At 40.9% G+C, this 21802-nt stretch overlaps 1 protein-coding gene across 4 annotated transcripts in view; it reads left to right on the top strand.

Moving 5' to 3' along the window:
- Positions 1-21802, top strand: part of APLP2 (amyloid beta (A4) precursor-like protein 2) — a 48502-nt gene that overhangs the window by 10090 nt on the left and 16610 nt on the right. For all 4 annotated transcript variants that reach the window (XM_010581395.1, XM_010581393.1, XM_010581392.1 and 1 more), the window contains exons 2-6: positions 13518-13691; positions 14918-15047; positions 18581-18693; positions 20269-20444; positions 20974-21191. In XM_010581395.1, coding sequence (XP_010579697.1) covers positions 13518-13691; positions 14918-15047; positions 18581-18693; positions 20269-20444; positions 20974-21191 — 811 coding nt within the window. The remainder of the gene's footprint in view (positions 1-13517; positions 13692-14917; positions 15048-18580; positions 18694-20268; positions 20445-20973; positions 21192-21802) is intronic.

Below are 21802 nucleotides of genomic sequence, written 5' to 3'. Positions count from 1 at the left end.
CTAAATGGCCTTTTGCTTCAGGCAAAAGCAAAGATGACTATACTTCATTTGCCTTGCTGTCCTTGGTTTCAATTTGGCTTTTTGTGTTTTCTGTCACTATCTTTAAGGGTTTTTGCAAAAAGCTAAATAGTTACTCCCCATTGTATAAGTGGCTGATAGCTTTACTCATACTGTTCTGTTACTTAATAGTCTGTGATTATTAGATTTATTTTGATCATATAACTGAGGGCATAACAAACATTTAGCCACAGCTGGTAGCAATGTCTTAACTGTCTAAGATGGGCTTAATGTGCACAGCTGTTTGTAGCTAGACTTCCAGCAGCTATTCCCCTGGTGTTGACTTTGAGATGCATTGCCACTTAGATAGTTATTCTTTTTTTTTTTTTTTTTTTTTTTTTTTTTTTTTAAGAGGATGTTACTGACTTGCCTGTAAGCTGCTTCTCATGCTGTAACAGGGGGCTGGTAGATTTTTACTGTTATAGCAGCTAGCTTGAAATTCTCCAGATCAAGTAAAGCAGAGATTTTTGTTTTGTAATATTTGCCTTGGGATGACTTCTGTGCTTTGGAATATCTCTTCAAATACATCTCTGAGCAGCCTCCATCTAGCAGTATGTATCTACATCACATCTAAGATGACGTTCTTCGGTGATGAAGAGGATTAAAATAGTCATTAAGCTGCAAAATACACCACATGTCATGTAAAGTACAAAATAAAGATACCGACAGACTGAACATGCTGGAGTGGTACAATCTGTTGGAATGCATCAGGATGTGAACATCTTTAACTTGAGCCAAATTTCAGATATCTAGCAGAAAGATGAAACTGGGGCCAAGTTTGCATATGGAAACACTTGGCCTATTGTTGCCTGCGGACACACTTTCTTGCTTTCCTTTTCTCACCTGCGTATGAATGGATAGTTGGTCTCCTCTGCAGCACCTTGGCTCCCAAGTGAAACTTAAAATCGAGTGCTTAGCAGTATTTGTTAGTTCTCACCACTACAGGAAGTATCCTAACTTTGGGAACAAATAGTGGCCCCAAAGCAGAGGACTGTTCTTATTATTCCTGCCTCTCTGGGGTAATATTCACATCCCTTTTATTGATAGGTATAACTGTGAAACTATAGACAACCTCTAATGGAATCGTGCAACTGGATAGTTAGTCCGTTTGTCTTTGCTGTCCAGGCTTTAGAATTACCACACACCCTTGACACACATGAATTCATTTTGTGCCGGTAACCTAACCTGTTTTCCTCCTCAAACTGGTATTACAATAGGATACAAAAATTCTCAGTGCAGTATTCTCAGAGTCTTCTAAATGTTCTTAGCCTCATGACACAAATACATCTAGTACTGGTATCGCTGCTGTCTGGGCTAGCTGGGGATTGTGCAGGGAGAGGCAGCCTCAGAGATAATTAAGACGTAGTCTGTTAAGGAGTTCATTTGGACTCTCGGTGATTTTATTTTATTTTTATTTTTTAAGATGTCCAAAATGAGGATGTGAGAATGAGATATGTTTCTAGCTGTCTCATGCTATTGCATCATCAAGCTATAATTTCAGCATGGCTTTCTTGGGTGCTGATGTGTTACGATGCGAGACATCTGTATCTATTCCATAAGGCTAGTTCACAATATGAGTTGCCAGATTCTGGCAAGGTTAGTATTTGCAGCTGAGAAGCGTACATAGCTGTGTTTCTGAAACAAAAAAATGCCTTAGTGGGCCATGTGGGAAGTCAACTAGGGAAAAACATAGCCACCGTTCTCTGGGGTTCAAACTTCGTGCAACATTTTCAGCCTTTGACTTTGAGAAAGCTCTATTGAAACTACTCAGCCTATGGCTAGGAAAATGGGTGACCTATTGCATCAATACGCAAATCAATCCACCCTCCAATCACTGTCCTAGTGATGGGATTTATGTGTTAAGTCAGGATTTCCATTGCTGTCTGTATCTGCTTGTAGAGTCAGAGAAAGTAAAACTTGTTTATGATGGCTGACCATTTCTTTCTTTCTCACTCAAGTGTGTATCACATTGGACAAGAGTATCTGAGCAGGCAAAAAAGCTTCGCCAAGAAGTAGTAAATAGTCCCTCTCTTCTCCTGTCTGATAGCCTTTTCCAAATAGGAAAATAAAGAATTGTTTGGAATCCTTGTATTCAAAATAACACATCTTGATGTTTTTCTTTACTGTTCCTCCAGCTGGAGAATACTAAGTCTTTAGGCAAAAAAATTGTTTTGCTGCTAAGATGGACAGCCTGGACAAAGGGTTTAAAAAAAAAAAAAAAAAAAAGCAGTACCTTTCAGAGACCTCAAAGGAATTTCTATTGAGGTGGTGGAAGTTCTTGGTGTATACTGCCTCTTTAAGGTATAACTAGATTGTCTAAAACTCTTCTGCCTGCTCTTTTTCAAAGAGCAATTTCCCTCACTGTTGCAGAACAGGCATTTTTTTGCTTCCACGTTTGTAATAAAGCTTTCAGCTCATATGGTTTTGTGCTTCAAAGTCCTTACTGAAGTGCCACATTTCTTAAAACTTGTCAAAGAACTGACCATAAGCTGTATGCAGCTGCAGTATATAACTTCTTCCACCAATCTAATGTTCAATTGTAGTTCAACTAAGTAGGCAGAAAAGAAGCAAGAGTTGCTTTCTATTCCCTATCTTGAAAACTTCCAGAAAAAGCTTAAGAAAACCTCAAGGGAATAGGTATCAGTGCACACAGAGTTCATTCTTCCCACTGAAACCTGGAAGAAATTGCTAACAAGTTGAAATCTCATTTTTATCACAGCTAAAAATCAGTTCTCCCATTTTGTTTTATTTCTGTGCAATGCTACACAATCTGATCTAGTTCAGTAGACTGAAGAGCTATAAAACAGCATATGAAAATCAGGTGTGTTTGTACAACATACAAAGCCAGTTAAATGTTATACAATGATAGCCCTGAAATATTTGAGGTTCTAGGCTTGCTTCTGTTGAACTAGTTTTACTTTCAGGATCAGCAAAATCGGTAAAGGGGATCGCAGCCTAGCCAGCTTTAGTCTGTGCTATAAATTACCACTTAATTTTCTAATAGCATTAAGCAGTTATTCTAAGTAGAGATCTGTTGCTTCCTTTAAAGAAACTGTTTAATACATCCATTAGAGTTTCAGTGCACTAGCCTAGCTATGATATGACGCTGTGACTATTAAACTCCAGCTGATGAATTAATGCTTCAGAAATAAAATGCTACTAAATTAGTCAGGATTGCTCTTAAAGAGTAAAAAAATTGAAATCCATTAAGGCATTACTGAGGTCCTTTCATCACTTTCTATGACCTTGCTGCTGACAGAATTTTAGGGGTGGTTCAGAAAGCATTTTGTCATTTGACCTCTGTCTTGTGTCATATTGCTCCAGGTGTTTGAGCTCTAGGGGATAGATGGAAGTGGGCCTTTTATCCTCTGCTTTGGAAGAAGGAAGTAAATGGTGAGATTTGAGCCTAAATTCTGCTATTAGTACCGGGATCCTTCTGAGGGTACGTTTGGCTGCTGGGTCACAAGCTTAAAATAAACAAGTAAAGCTTTCGCCATCTGACTTTTGGAAGTAAGAAGTGTTGCTCTGAGCCATCTTCCCGCCCTTCAGCCTCTCTGCTACTTAAGTAAGAAGTGCTTGTCATTGTTTATCCTGCACTTGTTTGCTTGCTCGCTCACCTCCAGGTTGCCAGCATTAGTGGAAGGAAACTGGCAGCTTTTCATCAGTTTTATTGCTGTTTACTGGGATCAAAAATAGCTGCAGTCAGGAAAATGAAAGACTATTTTTTGGTGAGAATTTGAGATGGTTTTGCAAAGTTAATTCTCTTGCATTCATTTTTTTTTTTTAAGCCATAAGTGGTAGGAACTTTTCCTAATGAGCAGCTAACTGAAAACCAAACTTTCTTGAGGCGATGTTCATGTTGAAGTTTTCTATTTAAGAAAAAAACATACCATTTACTGTAGCTGAATAAACTTAGAATATCAGTATGGGAATCTTTAAACAGCAAATACAACAATTTTTTTAAAGTACTGATTTCTGCACCTCCAGACATTAAAGGTTCTTAAAAGATTTTGTTTTGGATGTGAGCAGTGATGTAAGGTGCTGCCTGAAAGATGCTCCATAACAAGCCATGAGCAGTTCTCAGAATAAATAACAGGAGGAGGTGTGTGGGAAGGTGCGTGGGGAGATGTTTTTGGTTTAAGAATCTGAATTTGCATTATTTCCTAAATATATTTAATAAGAGCTGAAGTTAAGTTACCCGTTCTCAGTAGTACCTACTAACTGCTGACTATTTTCATAGACCCATAATTTATAGAAGTAATCTGTGCTTTTGACAGAATTTAAAAGTTTCAAGTGTAAACATATCCTCAGTTTGGACACTGAAAACAGCAAGACTGTTCCATAATTTTTTTGGTAACATGTTAATTTTGGTCTGGTTCAGCATACACTTGGCAAAGCTCTGAGAGGAGCAGCAAAGATGAAAGCAGCCCTGTATTTTAGCTGTGGGTTTCCTATTTTCAAAAGATGGTCATTAGCATGGTTTGGAAAACCAAGACTTAAAAACGTCATGGCTTCCTCTTCCAGATTTGAAGTTTCATCTGGACTGTTTGGAGGGCAGAATTACCAATTAATTTGGGGTTTGGGGTGGGTTTTTTTCAGAACATTGTGAATTTGGGGGTGGAAAGCCATCAGCATGACCCGCAGAGCTTCAGTGGAGTTAGAGCAATGCCTGTTGAATTATTCCTGTGTGCTGTGGGGAAGTTTGTGTGTAGCCTAATTGCAGGACTTTAAGGTACCAAATGAGCGTTTTATCGTGTTCCGAAACAATTGCAGTCTGTGCACATAAATAGCCGATCTGTGATACTGAACAACATCTATAAAGGGAGGGATACTTGAGCTCATGAATGGTTGAAACCAAAACCAAAGTGCATTCATGCTTGTTATCTTTTCTTTATCTTGCATTTTTTGGAGGTATTTTTCGTTACCACTTCAAATTCTTGATGCTCGGTTAAAATACGCCCTTCAGTTTCCTGCTTGCTTTTTGGACAGTTATGTGTTAGATAAAAACACAATCTGTGCAGCCTTTTTATCTCAAGTCATTCGAGTGGTTAGATGCACGGTTAGACTGAGTAATCGCAGGTTCCTACAGTGGACTCTCCATTGCAGGCTTTTTTGCGAAGTCCCCAGTGGGCTTTGCAAGATCTCTAAAACAAATATTCATGGTGTTTGGGGGAGGTTTTTGGTTTGGTTTTGTTGTTTTCCCCCCTGGCACGTAAATCACTTTGAATCAATAGTAAAGGTTTGGGTTTTGCCTGCCTGATATTAATAAATTATTCTCTTGGTCTCCTTTCTGCCAGTTTTGTCCACTAGGAAAGTTAGTGGACAAGTTGTGTGTGTATGTGAGAAGTGATGAGTTTTAGTCCAGAAGTTATTTTTGATTCGAACAAATTGTTTTGAAGTGATGAAAGATTTTGTAAATGTACTTTCTTGTGTATTATGGAATCTCTGTATCCTGGTAACCACAGTGATTATATTCACTAACTCTTATGTAGATAAAGTGCCTTAAGATGGAAGGGACTTGCTGTCGAACTGTGTGGAGAAGTTACAAAATAGCATATCTCATTACTCCTCCACATGTGTGCTGCTGTCAGTGAGGCCTTTATGCTGTGAACAGTGATAGTTCATATTAACAGTCAGCTCAGTAATGAAAGTTAGAGCTGAAAGGAGAGTCAAATGTTTTTCCGAAGTGGAGTGGAACACTATTAAATCATAGCCACTTTTCCTACGTTGTGTTTTGGATCTCCCTTCCGATTGTCCAGGAAGGCAAAATTGCCCCATGGCCATTTTCTTCAGTAGATTTTTAGCCTACATGAAAACATTAACTTGCACTGAAGTTTTCACTTGCTGGCTACCTAACAAGACATCTTGGGTCTCTGTGGTTCAGATGCCCAAATAATTCATGTGGGAAAGCAGTAATTAGTCTTGCTGTGCAAGACAGAATGATGACACAGATTGGAGCGATGAGGGGTTGAGGATTAAACCGAGCTGAGCCCACTGGCAGGTGACCTTAGGCAAGTCACTTGACTTTGTGCCTTAGTTTAGCCCAGTAATAAATAGGTCTAGCCTCCATGTGCTGTAATGTGACTTAGAATCGCTCCATAAAAAAGGGTACTTTAAATAGCCCCGTTGCTGTGTTTTGCTGAAAAGGGGAAGGAAGCGGCCATAAGTGCAGCCATCTGATGCTTTACATGAAAATTGTTCCTGACGTCCTTGTGAGGAGCGGAGGGCAGCCTGACTGATTAAGCATGTTTGGACCTACCTGTGCACCTTGTAAAGCTTATTAATGGCACAGTAGTACTGCCTACCTCTTCTCTCTCCCTTATATTTTTAGGGTGGCTTTTGAGGTAAACTGTTCCAGGCCCCGCCATTACACACAAGCTTTAGTTTTGAAAGCTTGAGGCCTATCAATTAATCCTTTTTAAAGGACACTGTTCTGGGTACAGTAACATTTATTCAGGGAATGTTCCAACTGAGTTGTTCTGAACTTTGTCTCTCTGGGGCTAGAAAAGAGGATGCCAAAGGCAACCATGTTACACAAACAACTTCAGGAAGCCAAGACTGTGCTGAATTGCGGCTTTACTGAATTTGATCACTGCTCCCTGAAACTAGCTGTGTACCAGTACTGCCTGCAGTGTTGCTTTCCCTATGTGAATGTGGCAGTTCCTGAGTGCAAATGTCTGACAGGCAGATTATCTGCCCAATGACTCATGTAGGCTTGGTTTATGGAGCATGATAAACTGGAGGAGGAGGGGGAAATAATCTGCTACCTCATTAGTACAAATTCCAAGGGCAAAAAGACTGCTTGTGAGTCACAGGTACTTGGAAATATCCCTTTTTCTCTGTAGAGGAGGAGGGTGCAAAAGCAGTAGGGAATGCTTCAGGCTTCAGCAGTGTTTTGGTCTTTGTAATGCTACGGTTGCTGTCGGTACGTATGAAAGTACATAGATTATTGTCACTGAACTTCCGAGTGTTCGAGGCTGCGTGTTAGCCATAAACAGCGGCGATCTAAATATAAACTGTACCCCAGCTAGCACTGCAGCTCCTGCATTGGTTTCCAGTTTTCTGCTGGTGCAGAATCCTCTACCACAAAAGTCAATAAAGGACGAGCAGATGAGAACTCCACCCCTTCCAGCAAGTTAAAGTAAGCCAAAGACTGCTTTACTGAGATTTCTGCCATTTAAATTCAAAAGCAAACACAGGCTGGTATTATCAGCTCACACCAGATCTGCCTGCAGACAATAATTCTTCCTGTCTTGGACCCCTGCCCATGTGCATTATTGTAATTATCAGCAATTTAAAAAAAAATAAAGCAATAAAGCTAGGATGAGCTGCTAGTCTGTAGATTTACTGCCTGCTGTGTCAGGCATTCGTTAGCCTTCCTGGGTTCAAGCCACCTATCTGCTGAATAAAAGCAGAAAGAGAAGCTAAGGAAAACAAAGTGTGAAACACAATTTGAAGCACGAATTGAAAGCTCTGCTCATGTTTATGAGTTATACATCCAAAAATGGGAATTTTAAGTATTCTGTTCAGAAGTTCTTGGGCGTAAAGTCCCTCTGCCAACTTCCCTCTTTAATTGAAGTGTTGGTTTCCTGAATACTAGCTTGTCATAAACCATTAATTCACAGGTGAGATTCATGGCAATGAACATTAGGTTTTAAGGGCTGTGCGGCACATCGAGACCTGGGAAGGCTCAGTTCTACAATGCCAATCCAACTGTTCCAAAAGCTCCAGCTTAACGCTTCAGATCAGCTGGCAGTGTAGAGTTTGTGACTGTAACATTTTCTTGATCTTGATTTTTATTTTTATTTTGCCAAGGCAAAAAAATTTATTTTTATTTTTATTTTGCCTTATGGAAGGAGAAATGCCCGTGAACTTCAGCTCTGTAGACAGCAGTAATGTGGAGCATGCATCTGGGCTTCAAAGCAGTTGGGTCCCTGCACAAATGTGGGTACCAATTTTTCAGTCAAGGAAAGGGTGAAAAGTTAGAATACTCGCGCATTTAAAAGTGGCAGCCGTCAAGGGTTATGCTCACAGGAAGGCTGATAAGGTAACAAGACTCATTTTTGTACCAAAGGAGCTGTTAGAGTTCCTCAGTGGTCTTGCGAGTTCAATTTATATCCACCATATCTGTGGATGTTACACTGGCATAGGAAGAGTTGCAGTGTTGTGCTCCAGATAGAATAGAAAAATGTATTTTTTAAAAAAGAAAAGAATCCAGAAAAGCTTGCTTGCTTTTTTTTTTTTTCTTTAATTAAGAGGTGGGAAGCGTTCAGTTATCTGGATAGGGACTGTGCTGAACAGCATGTTCTGAAGTCCCTCAGGTTGTGGTTCATGTGCATTCTGATTTAATAAGCAGTATTACTTTCGAGGGGCATGTGCTGTTTGTTTTTAATTAAGCAAAGTAATCTTTCAATGCCTGGCATTTTTTTGTCAGTGTAGCAGCAAATAGTTGTGGAATACTTGTAACTCTTCTGAGCTGGAAATCTGATCCGACCTGCAGACAATCCTGTAAAAGGCTGTGCACTTTCTTTGGAGGCGGTGAATGCCCTCGGCAGCTATTAACCTGTGTTCTCTGGCCACCAAGTCAATGCAGTTCACAGTCAGAGCTTTTTTTTCAGCAGCCTAGAAATTCTAGAGACTGGAGTTTCAGTTTTAAAGCAACTTAATCTTCCATGGTTTTAACTGGCCAGGTCTCCTCGTGTTGCGGCAGAGGAAGCCTGATGGAAAGCGCGAGCAGTACGAGTTTTCCTAGCAGGCTCTCAATATTTCTCAAGCCTTGCAGCCCTTCTGCCCTTTAACCATGGGCCTACTTCTCTCATCGTGCTTGTGCAACAGGCATTGCACGTGCCCAGTAGCTGACATGTTTGCACCAAATGTGGTAGCTGGGAGACTGTGATTTTTCTAGAATGCATATTCCTAGACTTTCTTTAGAAGCAATATGCTATGTGAACAGCTCTTCAGCAGAAATGAAAAGGGAATGTAAGATTTCCTGCTAAGCTCCCATCCACTCTGGTTTTGCTGGAATAAAGACCCATATTCTGGGTAATCTGATCAGATGGGCAAGATTACTGTAATGTTTGACCTCACGGAAAATTCAGAATGTATTTAAATTTGACGTTTTGCGGACACCTTTGTGCTCTGAAGGAAAGCTCTCGGGAACTCATTTCTATGAAATGTAAAGAACAACAAGTCTTCACAAAAGAGAAACTCCAGTCACCTTTCTATCCTGAAGTCCTCAGCAGCATGCCAGAAGGCTTTCCTGAATAGCGTTGGACAGGGAGCTGAATAGACAGCATGCTCAATAAGCTGTGTTGTGATGAGGTTTAATAGATCCTACAAATACAAGGCAAGGAGAATGGGTGTATTTTTCATGTTTATGCCTTTTTGAACCTGAATTGCAATGTAATGCATACATTTCAGGGGTAGATATGAAATATTCCTTATTTTACATTAGTTGATAGGAATTCCTGTACACTGTTGTTCCCAGCATTGACGTAGAGGCACGCTAGAGAGCTGAAACGGTTTAAATTCACAAAAAATCCTCCCTAAAGAACATCATCATGCTGTGTGGTGCCCATAATCTCTCTAGCCTTGCATCCCACCTTTGAGATGGTAGATACAGGAAGAAAGGTGTGACCCTTTTTAGAGCGTAGAGCCCAGGCCTCTGGATGGGTAAAGCTCACCAGTCAAACCCGCTGTCACAAGTGGAAGAGGCTAGTAGTAAATAAAAGATGGGATACTTGGGCAGAGACTCTTCCATCAGAGAAGGAGAAGATTGAGGGGTTTGAATTCCAGAGTTTCACAACCATAAATCAGGCACTGCATGACAGGGTGAGGAATTTAACTGACATTAACTGGCCAGAGATTTATGTGTTTATGGAATCAAATACTTCTTTGGTCTTGGAAAGCAAACTGGATTACAGAATTATACCAAAAGGCAGAGCAGAATTTATCATGAAACATCTTGTAAATGCAAGTGCCAGTGAAGAGAGTAATGGTTTATGTAACAGTCTTTTCCCAAACAACAACATTCATCTTGCTCTCCTGTTATGGATATATGTTAATAGGATAATAGCTACTAAAATAATGTTTGCTGAGGACGTACACAACTGGATGAACTCTCTTCTATTATGTATATGTTGCCCCTCTTGAGCTGGCAGTCTGCTTATTTAAGAGATTGAATAGTTGCTCCCCAGCACTAAAAGAGGCGGCTGCTTCCATTTATGGCTGGGAAATTCCCAAGGAAAAATGGGCTGTCAGTTTGTTCATCCCTCTGCAATGTGGAACGGGTGAATTCTCTGAAGTACTGAAGAGCTTAACTAAGGATGTGGCTTTATTCCAAGCTTCCTGCCGGTTTACATGTTCCCCAACCCTCCTTTTGCAAAGTGATGCTTGAATGTAGACGAGCTAACCTTAGGCATTGTCAGCCTGAGTGATCTGCTTTTGGTTTTGATACACCAAAGGCAATTGTGTGAAGCAACAGAAGTGACTGTCCCAAAAAACTCCTGTAGGTGACTTTCTTCACTACTTAAGTAGCAGTGTTAAAGGTGTGGCGTCCACTGGTACCAGTGAAGTTTGCTGTGCTGTATTCTCGCGTTACAGAGAGAATGAGATTAAAATGCTAAATTAAATAACTGATGTGATTGGTGGCTGGAGTGGATCACCAGTGGTGAAAAATTGAAGCCCATAACTCAAAAATCTTATCTTGCAGGTCATGGGGTTAAAAATTCAACTTGTGTTTAACAGAGTTCATTAACTTACTCAACAGTGCAATTCAAGAAAAGATTTCTTCCATTTGATTAAAAGTGATGAAATCAAGCCAGTAATTAGTCTCGTTTGTTCAGCTGTGAATTGGGGCTTAGCATGTTCTGGTAGCTACGGCAACAGCACTCGACTGATATGCAAACTATTTGAGCAATCCACGGAGGAGGAATGATACCTTTGCCACAGTGCTGAGGTGTCAGGCCGGAGAGACCGCAAAAATAAACAGGAGCTCGCATCAGCATGTAAATAGGAGGTGGTCATGATTTCAGGAGGTTGGTATGTGTTTGAACAGGAGTTTTGCTCATGCAAGAGCTGTTATGAATGGATTACTGATGGATGTTTCTGCCTCTCGGGATGGAGCCTGCGCCTCTCCTGCTTTTGCAGTTACCTTATTTTGCTGTGTGCTTGTTAAGTTTGCTTTGAAGAAAACAGATTTCAAGCATAGGCGGTGCTAATGATCTCCAAACTGTTCATAACATGTACATTTTATTCTCTTTTGATGCACTGTATTCTTCTTACAAGGGTTAATGCTTTGTGCATACTTGATCTTGCATTTCTTTTTATTCTTTTCAGAGTTCAGCTTGAATCTTGGATGTAGTTGTAGTGTTGTCATAAAACAAAATTGTGTTGTGGATTGTTTCCTTTAACATGTCAAGTCTTGTGCGCTCTGGAAAGTGGTTGTTGGTACCAAAGTGGTATTTGTTTGGAGAGAGATAAAAAGGCCCTCTTACGAAGTTTGTTATGTGTGTATTTATAGAATTACGAAGGACCATTCCACGTTTGCCTTTTTCTTGTGAAATGATATGGCAGGGAGGAAGGCAGCGCAAGAGCCCAGGTTTTGCGGAGTCGTATCAGTTGGCACTTGTTAGAAGCACATGTTTATTATTGCACCCTGTTACCCTTAGCCTCAGTGTATTCGTCAGAAGTTGTCCTATACCTGAAGCGCGTCACTGTCTTCTCCATTAGGACAGAGAGTATGACAAATGTACCTACACTAAACTTGAAAGTGTATATGAGCTTGGAAGCATTTTGTTACTGGGACGTTGATGCTGGTATCTGTTATGTATAGTTCAGTATTTCATTACTTTGTGATCTGTGCTAAAACTTGCTCTGGTGAGTGTCTGTTGGGTGAAAGGGTTAGAGTAAATAGTAACCACTTGTGTAAGACTGTTTCTCTTAAGTGACATGCAGTTGAATAGTTCTTAAAATTCAAGGGGTGATTTTTTTTGAAGTTAAGATGTGAATTTATGCTTTTGTGTCTCAAGTTGGTCTTATCCCCCAAGCGCTAGCCCCTGTGTTCAGTGCTAGACAATCCCCGATGTTCTGAGTGTTGAAATATCTTATCTCCAGGCAGTGATTTTGTGTGCAAACGGGGAGGGGGAGAAATGAGCTACTTATAGTGATGTTAATTTTTTTCCTAGTATCCAGCAACTAGGAGCTGCACACCGGTTGTCCAGTTGAATTCTTCTCTTTGCTCCTTTGTTTGCTTTAAGTGTACGGGTATTGATATAAGTTGATGGGGATCTGCAGGCAATAGGGAATGAACGTTGTCCACAGTAATGTATGCATTTTTGAGTGCATGCAAAGTCAAATATGAAGGCAGGACTGGTGGCCTAGGGTAGTGCTGCCTGCCAGGAAAAAAGAAGCTTAGGGGCAGTGGTGCCCTGAAGCCTGTGTGTATTGCTGTTTCTAATCTGCCTTGTCTGAAGTAGTTAAAATGGATTTCATTCCCCTAAACACCTTAAAGAGCTTCCGATTTAGGAGTTCATCTGTTTTTTGCCTCATACCTCTTCTTTTCTTGTATGTTTTTCTTTCTCTTTTACAACAGCTAGTAGTTACGTAGGGAGGGGATGTTCAGCTCCCAGCATCCACTCAAGTCTTTTCAGAAAAAAACCAAGTCTGCAATTTAATTTAATCCCCTTTTTCTTCCTTTGGTCAGCCAGCAGGATTTCAGAAGGGGAGCCTGACCTTGCTTTCATTGATCAATCTGCAGTTTGACCCCAGTGTGGGTCTGGGTTGTCGGTTTTTTGTCTGCTGGTGCAGGGTGGGAAGTGCACAGAATATTCTTCAGAAACGAGGCAGTACAAATCCCCATAGGAGTACACTGAATGAGAGACAACAGGCTTTGAGGAGTTGGTTGCAACAGCTTTGTTTTTCTGATTCAGCAGAAGTCATCTTTACTTGTATGTTTGAGCAAGAAGCTTGGGTGTTTCTGTCCCAAATATTTGAAGATTTGGGGAGAAACATGTGGCTTCAAACTCTGGATTTTTGCAGTGGGAAGCAGTTATTGTATTAGTAGTAGCAATACCTGCTTTGTGTGTAACCTCACAGAGGTGTTTCTGCCAAAAGTTATTAGTATTAGTTATTTATCTTCAAATACGTGTCTAAGTTTTTCGGACATCTGTTTTAGCCTTTGTGGGCACAAGCTTTAAGTGTGAATTACTCTTGGTTTTAGTAAGCTGTTGTTGCAATAATAAAAACAGTGTTTGGAAAAACAAACAGCTTACTGGTGAAAACTTGGTGTGGGCTCACCAGCTTTAAGGAATACGGTTACAAAATAGTTTGCAAGACTCCACCAATATTCTGGATTAAGCAGGAGCTCTGAGAAGATGCCAGAGTGTTTCTGGTTCTTTGAGTTGTTCTGCATTCGATCAGATAATGCAATCAACATGTTTTGGTTTTGTTTGTCTTCACAGGCACTCGCAGCCAATGCTGGGACAGGGTTTGCTGTGGCAGAGCCTCAAATTGCCATGTTCTGTGGGAAGCTAAATATGCATGTGAATATCCAGACTGGGAAATGGGAACCTGACACTTCCGGGACCAAGAGCTGCCTTGGAAAAAAGGAAGAGATTCTGCAGTACTGCCAGGAGGTTAGTTTTCCTGTGTGATCCAGAATCTTCACTGCTGCTGAGGAATTGGATTCCAATGTAGCTGGCCAATAGCAAATTAACCCTGCAGGAGACTGACTTTCTTTTGACTAGCTTAGTTCCCTGAACTGTCCTGCTGTGTTACTGCCCAGGAAGAGCAGGGAGGACACTGCAGTGAGATTTAGGAGCTAGCTCTGATTTAGATCAGTTTGTGCTGCCCCAGAAGGTCCTCAGTCTGTGAGTCCGAGAGGTATCCATCCATGTCTGCGTTTGCAGGGCTTTCTCCAAATGTTTTGCCTCTGAGCTGGTTAACCAGCATCTGCTCCAGGTCTGTGCAAAATGGAACCTGACACCTATTTTAATTAGAATGTGGCTGTGTTGTTCTCGGTAACATGTTCAGATGAGCCAGAACATTAGAAAAATATTTTCATCAAAATATTGGTGGTATTTTTAGGCTCTTCGTGCTTCATTGTAAAAAACCATAATCTCCTTTCAGTGTGTTCCAGATAAAATGTAGCATATTGGCCTTGATAAGCGTCTTTAATCGCTCCTCTGAGGTGACAGGCACATAAAGTACCACAAAGAATGGGTTTTTTAAATGGGAAAGTGATAGAGCACACCATGTCTGGACTGGAAAACGTTTAAAACTGTTTTACAAGGCTGATATAACTAGGTCTACATTTGGTTCACGTAGCAGAAGCCTAAATATAAGTCAGTGTCTGGGCTTGAGAACTCAAGCAGGACATAGGGATCATATTAATACACTGTAAATGGAGCAGGCATAAGGAAACCTGAGGAGGTAGGTGCGTATTAGCTTGACAAGTGGCGAGAGTCTGAAGATATTACTAAACCCTATTTGTTGGTGACTGCCCTTTTCCAGAGCGTATCGTGCTGCACCAGACAGAACAGGTAAATGTTTCTCCACTACCGTGCAAAGCCAAACACCTCAACTTAGTGCCAATGAAGGCTCTTGCCCCTGACCTGGCTTTCTCTTGACCCAGAGAAATGATGACACATGCCATTTCTCAAGCCCTGTGTGACAAACAGCTGGGGGCTTTTTTATGTCTTCAGCTGTTGTAAGCTTGATCCAGAAGAGAATGTGTGTCCGTGTGCAAATTTGAACTTCTTTTTGTGTTAGAGAATCAGCCTCGCTGCTTCTGGTTAGGAGCCACTTTGCACGTTCTTTGTCCTTTCTGGAGAGAAACCTATCTCTGTGTCTTGTTAAACAGATGTATCCAGACCTTCAGATCACAAATGTTGTGGAAGCCAATCAACCTGTCAGCATCGACAGCTGGTGCAAGAGAGGGAAGAAACAGTGCAAGGACCACACTCATATTGTTGTGCCCTACAAGTGCCTGGGTGAGTGCGTTGTATGATGTGTTTGTGCATTCTTGTGGGAGGAGCAAAGAATTGCCTCTTGGCTTCTTACAGAGAGAACAACAGAGTTTATAAGGCTTCTGTCATATTAGGTTGCCATTTCCACGTCCAACTTCCACTTAAGCATTTTTATTTCCACAAGATGGAATTCTGCCTTTCTCGAACAGATCGATGGCTAGATAACAGCTGTGGTGGAATAATGGTGCCTGGCGTGAAAAAGAAATCCCCATTCTCTCTGCAACTGCCATAAAAACCTGAAGGCTATTGTATTTTGAGTATCACAAAGACATTGGGATTTAATACTCTGATCCTATTTTTGTGGAGCTTTAATATTTTGTTGCCTTGGAGACTTAAATGCTCAGTGTGTTCAGGCTTCCTGCTTTGGTCTTGGCAAGAGATCTCTATTCTGTTTCAATGACTATATTTAAACTTTGCTGTTTCAAAGAGGCCCTGCTTCTTGCAGCTGTATCCCATGTCCCGACTTTGAACTGTGAAATAATATGAGATAAACTGCGGTGGATTTCATGGTGCTTTCCAGAATCTATCCACCCACTTGAATCAGGGAACATGTTTAGCTTGTTTACCTTGCAGCTTTTGACCTGTAGGTTGTGCCTGACACTGTGCTGCACTGCATGTGTTCGTAGTAGTAAGCTTAGTCTCAGCTGGCTGAATCTCTTTTCAGTTATCCACTGGAAAAGACCTGTTTTGCAAGAAGTCTTGCGCAGTCTTGGAGAGTCTGATTGCTGGGAGCATTCAGCAGGAACCAGTTTTCGTAATTTGTATCCATGTCTCAGGGTAGCATGTGGTTTGACATAGGAGAACACAAGCAAATCTGCAGAACTGTATGGGTGCTGTTCTCCTATATATATTACCCTCCACTAGACGATCATAAAGCACTTCATAAGAAATGGAATTTGGTGTGGATACGTGCTGGGAGAAAGATGCATCTCTTTATAGTTGTGGAAATTCAGGTTTGAGAAGCAACCAAACCCAGCTGATCATACTGAGAACTTCTGAGGATGAAAGCAAGATCTCTGGATTTATAAGGAGTCATCTCTCTCAGAAGGAATCCTCCCCCAAGCCTGTTCTCCAGCTGAAAAATAGGCTTTTAGTGACACTGCCCAAAAATTTGATAAGCATTAAACTATCTGTTAAAGTTTTTAATTACTGTCTGTCACAGTGTTCTTGACTTACTTGGTCTAGCCTGCAAGGCAGCTTTGGTTTTCAGATCTGAGTTGCAAGTCAGTAGTCTGTATGTGTATAAAGTACCTTTTCGTTTTCTTTAGCAGTCCACAAATTGCTTGTTGTAAATGGATGATGTGTTTCTCTGGGGTGCGTATGACTTTTTGATTATAGTCGAACTATGGTTTTTTGCTCCCCTTCCTGCTTGTGTCTTCCTTGCTACATTAACACACAGGCTATCTAGAGGTAGGATCTTGCTGTCATACCATGTTTAACCTCCTCCTGCCTCCCCCCACCCATGAAAGCTCTTTTGTATTTCAAAGATGAAGAGGGGAGAAGAGGAGAACCCATTAGCGCTCCCGCTGAACTGTAAAATAAAGGTAACAATAGGATGATGGGAGCAGGGCTGAGCCTGGTGAGGTGTGAAAAGACAAACTGCTGACAGTTCTGGCTAGGCTGTTAGGTGGCATGGAAACACCTCTTACGCCTGGCCTGCTCTGATCTGAAAAGGCAGAAGATTTTTTCTTTTTTGATAGCAGTGGCCATGAATGGGAAAAGTGTCCATTAATGTGTAGCACGTAAGGGTTTTCCAGTCCCTAGGTGAATTGAGAGAACCTTCCATGTATCTTATGCGAAGGTGCTAGGATTCAGTGTGTTTCAAAAAGGCTGTTTAATGGCTGGTTGTTGGTACTGATTATTGCATTTGATCAGCATGAGTCTTCTGCCTTCAGTCCCCAGAACCACAGTCTCTTGATTTTAAAGTTTGGTCGGGTTTAGCTTTCTTATCAGAAACTTTTCAACTAACCTCTCGTGAGAGTGAAAGAGGAAGGATTATTAACTCAAAATTGTAACTGACCTGTTTTGACGGAAGAAAATGGGGAAAAGACCATTTCTTTGTTGTGTCTAGTAGTTCAAAATTTAACGAATTTAAAAGAGATGATGAATGCTAGTTGATTTTGTTACCTTGCAATTGTCATCAGATAATCTGTCCCTAAACTCTACTTCGCTTGTGTACAGCGCTTAGAAGTGTCCACAAGCCTTTGGTATCACTACTAAGGGGCTGCAAAAAAATTGGTCATGCAAAATATTAAAATGTATTTTGAAATCATAATGTTGAAGGTTGCTTGAACAAATAATTCTGCTCCTTGGAGTCTCCACGAGAAAAGACATTTAACTTAAAGAACTTTTCTTCAATTTTAACAAAGGATTCCTAAAGCTGCCAGTCAAGTATGCAGGGTATGTTACTTTGAAACACTTGAACTGAAGATCTTTTCCTGGTCTTCTCAGAGTATCTAGATGTCTCCTTATTTTCAAATTACTGGATGTGGCATTTAGATCTGCAGGAAAGAAAGAAAAATCTCAGCTTTGAGAAAATGTCACGTTTTGTATTCCAGTGGCATTGTTTGTTTGTTCGGACATCTGGGCTAAGAACAGAAAGTCGTGCTCATGTACTTCTTGTACTTCTTTGACGTGTGTTGGTACCAAACTGAGTTGTGGTGAAAACTTAGGCTAAATATCTTTTAAGTCCAACTAGTACAGAGTCTGTAGAGCAGACCAATTCTCTCTCTCCTTTCCACCTTCCTCAAAAGCAAAAGTCTGGTTTTAAGATTGTGCCAGAATTTCATGATGCTGGTGCTGTTGTGGTTATCTAAATATTGGAATGCAGTGTATTTGCTGACTCTGGTTCTAGTCTGTTTTTAGGGCTGTATAGTTTTTATTTTTCCAGCCCTCTGTGTTTTGGTTAGGACTGTCCGAGTCAGGGAATGTGCTGCAGTTAATCCTGAATTAAACCATCTGGAAACTGTTCAAAACAAAACAAAAACAAACAAGACTTACTCAGATACCCAGATACTGAAAACATAGATAACACTTGCGGCACGTAAAAATTTCCAGGCTGTTACAGCACCAGACAGCATGAACTCACTTTGGTATGATGCAGCTTGTTTAGAAATTGGTGATTAAGTGGTTTGAAAACTTCGTATGCAGATGCAATCTTTTCAAAGATTTGTGTGAAATCTCTTCAGTCAATCCTGTCTGTTCCACGAGCAACTATTTATTAACTTGCACTGTAAACTTTGCCTTCAGTTCAGCCTTAGGTTTTGCGTAATGTTTCAGGAATGAGCCCCTACTCCTCTTTTTACCTTGGAAACTCTGAGGCTCTGTTTTTCTGTAAATTTCCAGAGAGAGCTGCTGATCTGACCTGTCCCCGTTAAGAATATACCAAACCTTTAAGGCACTTGCAACGAGGTGTACTTAGGGGGAGTTCTGGTATTGGCTTTAGTTTCTGTTGGAAGTCGGACATGTGTGAACTATGGACGTTTCTTGTTTTTCAGTGGGTGAGTTTGTAAGCGATGTCCTACTGGTTCCAGAGAAGTGCCGATTCTTCCACAAGGAGCGGATGGATGTATGTGAAAGCCATCAGCACTGGCAGACTGTGGCAAAAGAGGTAATTGAGCTGCTGTAGCCGGAATATTTATTCTGGATCTGTCCACTTGGATGCTTGTAGTATTGGAGCATAACAGTGTTTATCTCTGGGGTCTGTTATTCCCATGTTGCAGACTGAGGCAGGGAGCAATGAAAAAATACATTTAAAAGTACTCAAGTGACTTAAAAACCTGTGTAGCTAGCTGAGTTATTCTTCAGTCACAAAAAGCTATCCTAAGTAGCTTGCCCAAGATCATACTCTAGGATGGAGCTAGGAATTTGAAATTGGGTCTCTAGGATATTGCTTTAACCAATGGCTCATCCTTCTTTTCCAGGGCAGAGAGCTACATTGGTCATAGGATGTTTCCCGTTTTTCTTGCATATTTTGCGTTAATGTACCTGCTGCTGCTGGGGATTTGGTTGGCAGTGCTTGCTTGGGAACAATCCGAGTTTCGTTGTGACTGATTAGTGGAGGTTTTACATAAGAGATGGATTATCTTCTCAGAATAAATCTAGCCCTGGGGTTTTTGTTTTGTTTTGTTTTGGTTTGGTTTTTTTAAGTGACTAGCAAAAATGTTGCAAATTTTCTGCGCACCCATTTGAACTGGGGGTAATAAAAAGATCATGACAAAATGTACATGTTTTCCATTTTGTAGAAACAGCAATTGTAGAAACAGAAACACAATGATTAGTCGTGGTGGTACTAGTAAAGATGAGGTTAAGGATGTTCCAGTTAAACTTTCCATTTCTTTAAAATCCTGGGAGCCAAAACCTGTCTAAATAAAGCTGTGCTAGGGGAGTCACCTTTTAATTGAGGATAAACTTGTTGATGTCTAGCAAATTTAAAAATCACTTGCTTTTAACATACTTCTGGAGAAGTTCTCCAACTATTTGGCTCATTTTACATCTGTGCTGTAACAAAGCAAAGCACAAACAAAAGGGTTCTGATGTACATAATAAAGCCTTTCTTCATTCTTTTCTGGGGCACCACAAGGCCATGTATTTCCTTAGCTTAAGAGAAGTGTATAGACATAATGTCTAATCACAGTTTGCATTTGGCTTTTTCTTGAATTATCGGATTGATTTTCATCTACAGCATGCTAAAATAATCTTGACACAAAGTCCATTTGAGCGATTATTCACTTACTCCAATGTAAAGTTTCATAGATAAAGTTTAATTAAATGGCCAGCCCAGAAAAGCAAACAACAGTTCTGTTTCTTGCAAGTGCTCTCTCCCTTGAGTTGGCACAAAATGTCTAGTTATTTTTCCTGAACTTAGCCAGGCTGACGAGCGTCCTGGTTCCAGCTGGGATAGAGTTAATTGTCTTCCTAGTAGCTGGTACAGCGGTTGTTAGGGCTGGGGGGTGTTTGATACATTAACACCAGGAAGCACTGCATGGCTCAGTCTGGGACTTCCTGGGGATTTTGCTTAAGCTACAAGTTTCAAATCCGTTTTCCTCTGATGTTGAGACTTAGGCTGTACTTTGCTGTTGCCTTGTTGTAAAATTTAGACCGTTGGTAGCATTCTTGGGATCTATGATAGGCAAACAAAGCAAGAGCATGATGATAAACTGACATAAATGGGCTCCTCTTTCAGGCCTGTCTGACGGAAGGGATGATCCTGCACAGTTACGGCATGCTGCTGCCCTGTGGAGTAGACCAGTTCCATGGAACAGAATATGTATGTTGTCCTCAGACAAAGGTTGTGGATGAGGCTCTGTCCAAAGAGGAGGAGGATGAAGATGAGGATGAAGACTACGACATTTATAAAAGGTAGGGTTCTTACTGGCGTAGATGTTAACAGTTCTGTATGTGAAGTTGCTGCATGTGAGTGTTTCACATGGTGACTCCCTTGTGGTGACGATTGAGAGGAGAATTTCTGTGCTTTTGTATTTCCCAAAGGAGTATCCTGAGCCTGAAAAAGCATTACAGAAGGACAAATGACTTTGCACTGCTCCTATTACTGGAGGAGCTAAACAGCCCCCCTCCCTTCATCCTTACCCATCAAAAGACTGTCTGATTGTTACAGTAGGTACCTCCCCCAGATAGGATAGACTTTCACTTACTGAAAAGAAGCTGATGAGAAAATGCAAGGAAACCCCACTAAGCCAGGGGCATGGAGAAGCTGTCTGTAATGAGGGAAGTCCAGTTGATGGACTGATCGATAGTTGGTATATTTATTTTTCCCATCTCTTGTGTTTCTAGAACAGGTGAAAAGAGAATCATTTTTCTGGTACATCAAAGGTTGGCTGCGAAGTTCTTAGCCTTAACTTTACCCCCTAATTTAACTGTATCCCTTCAGTGAGTTTCCTACAGAGGCAGGTGTAGAAGACTTCACAGGAACAGCTGTGGAAGAAGAGGAAGATGAAGAAGATGAAGGGGAAGAGGAGGAGGATGTGGTGGAAGACCGTGATTACTATTATGATAGCTACAAAGTTGACGATTACAATGAAGAGACCCCCACAGAGCCTAGCAATGACAAGGCTGTTTCTGAAAAAGAAGTCAGCAGCGATATGAAATGTAAGACACATTCTAGCCTACAGGCCTCTTGCTTCCTTGAGAGTATTCTTGTTGGCTGTCAGTTGGTGATGGGTTTTTGATCAAGTCAATAAATGCCACTTGGAAGTTTTATTTGCCAGTAAGTTAGCAAACAGAGGAAAGCTGATGATGCTTATGTTTCAAGTGTTGAAATTAACTCTCTAGAGCATGGGCCATATGTTTCCAGATAAACAGCAGTTCTGCTGGCAGAAAGCCTAGTGTTTGGCACATTGAATGAGCACCTTCATGAAGGTGCAGTGTTGAGTCAGAAAACCATATCTGCATAGGCTAATTTTGGAAAATCTTAAAGAAGCACTTGAAGTATACTATGAATTTAAAATCCTGGTTTGGGGTGATTATCTTGGATTTGGTGTTTTATACCAGTTTATGAAAAGGAAGCTAAAAGTTGTGGGCCATGCTCTGTAGAGGAGGCATAAAGCTGCCATCTGGCCATTAAAGGGCGAGGAAGATACTTGGTGCTGCCTTAATAGCCTTTGCATAAACCCTTCTCTTTCATGAAAGTAAGTCAGCCAACACAATTGGCCCAATTTTATTATATGAGTAATATATACTTACTACTGTAGTAATGTGTA

Source organism: Haliaeetus leucocephalus, unplaced genomic scaffold (assembly GCF_000737465.1).
Source record: "Haliaeetus leucocephalus isolate CR32 unplaced genomic scaffold, Haliaeetus_leucocephalus-4.0 Scaffold773, whole genome shotgun sequence".
Lineage (NCBI taxonomy): Eukaryota > Metazoa > Chordata > Aves > Accipitriformes > Accipitridae > Haliaeetus > Haliaeetus leucocephalus.
This window is presented reverse-complemented; position numbering and strand designations above follow the sequence as displayed.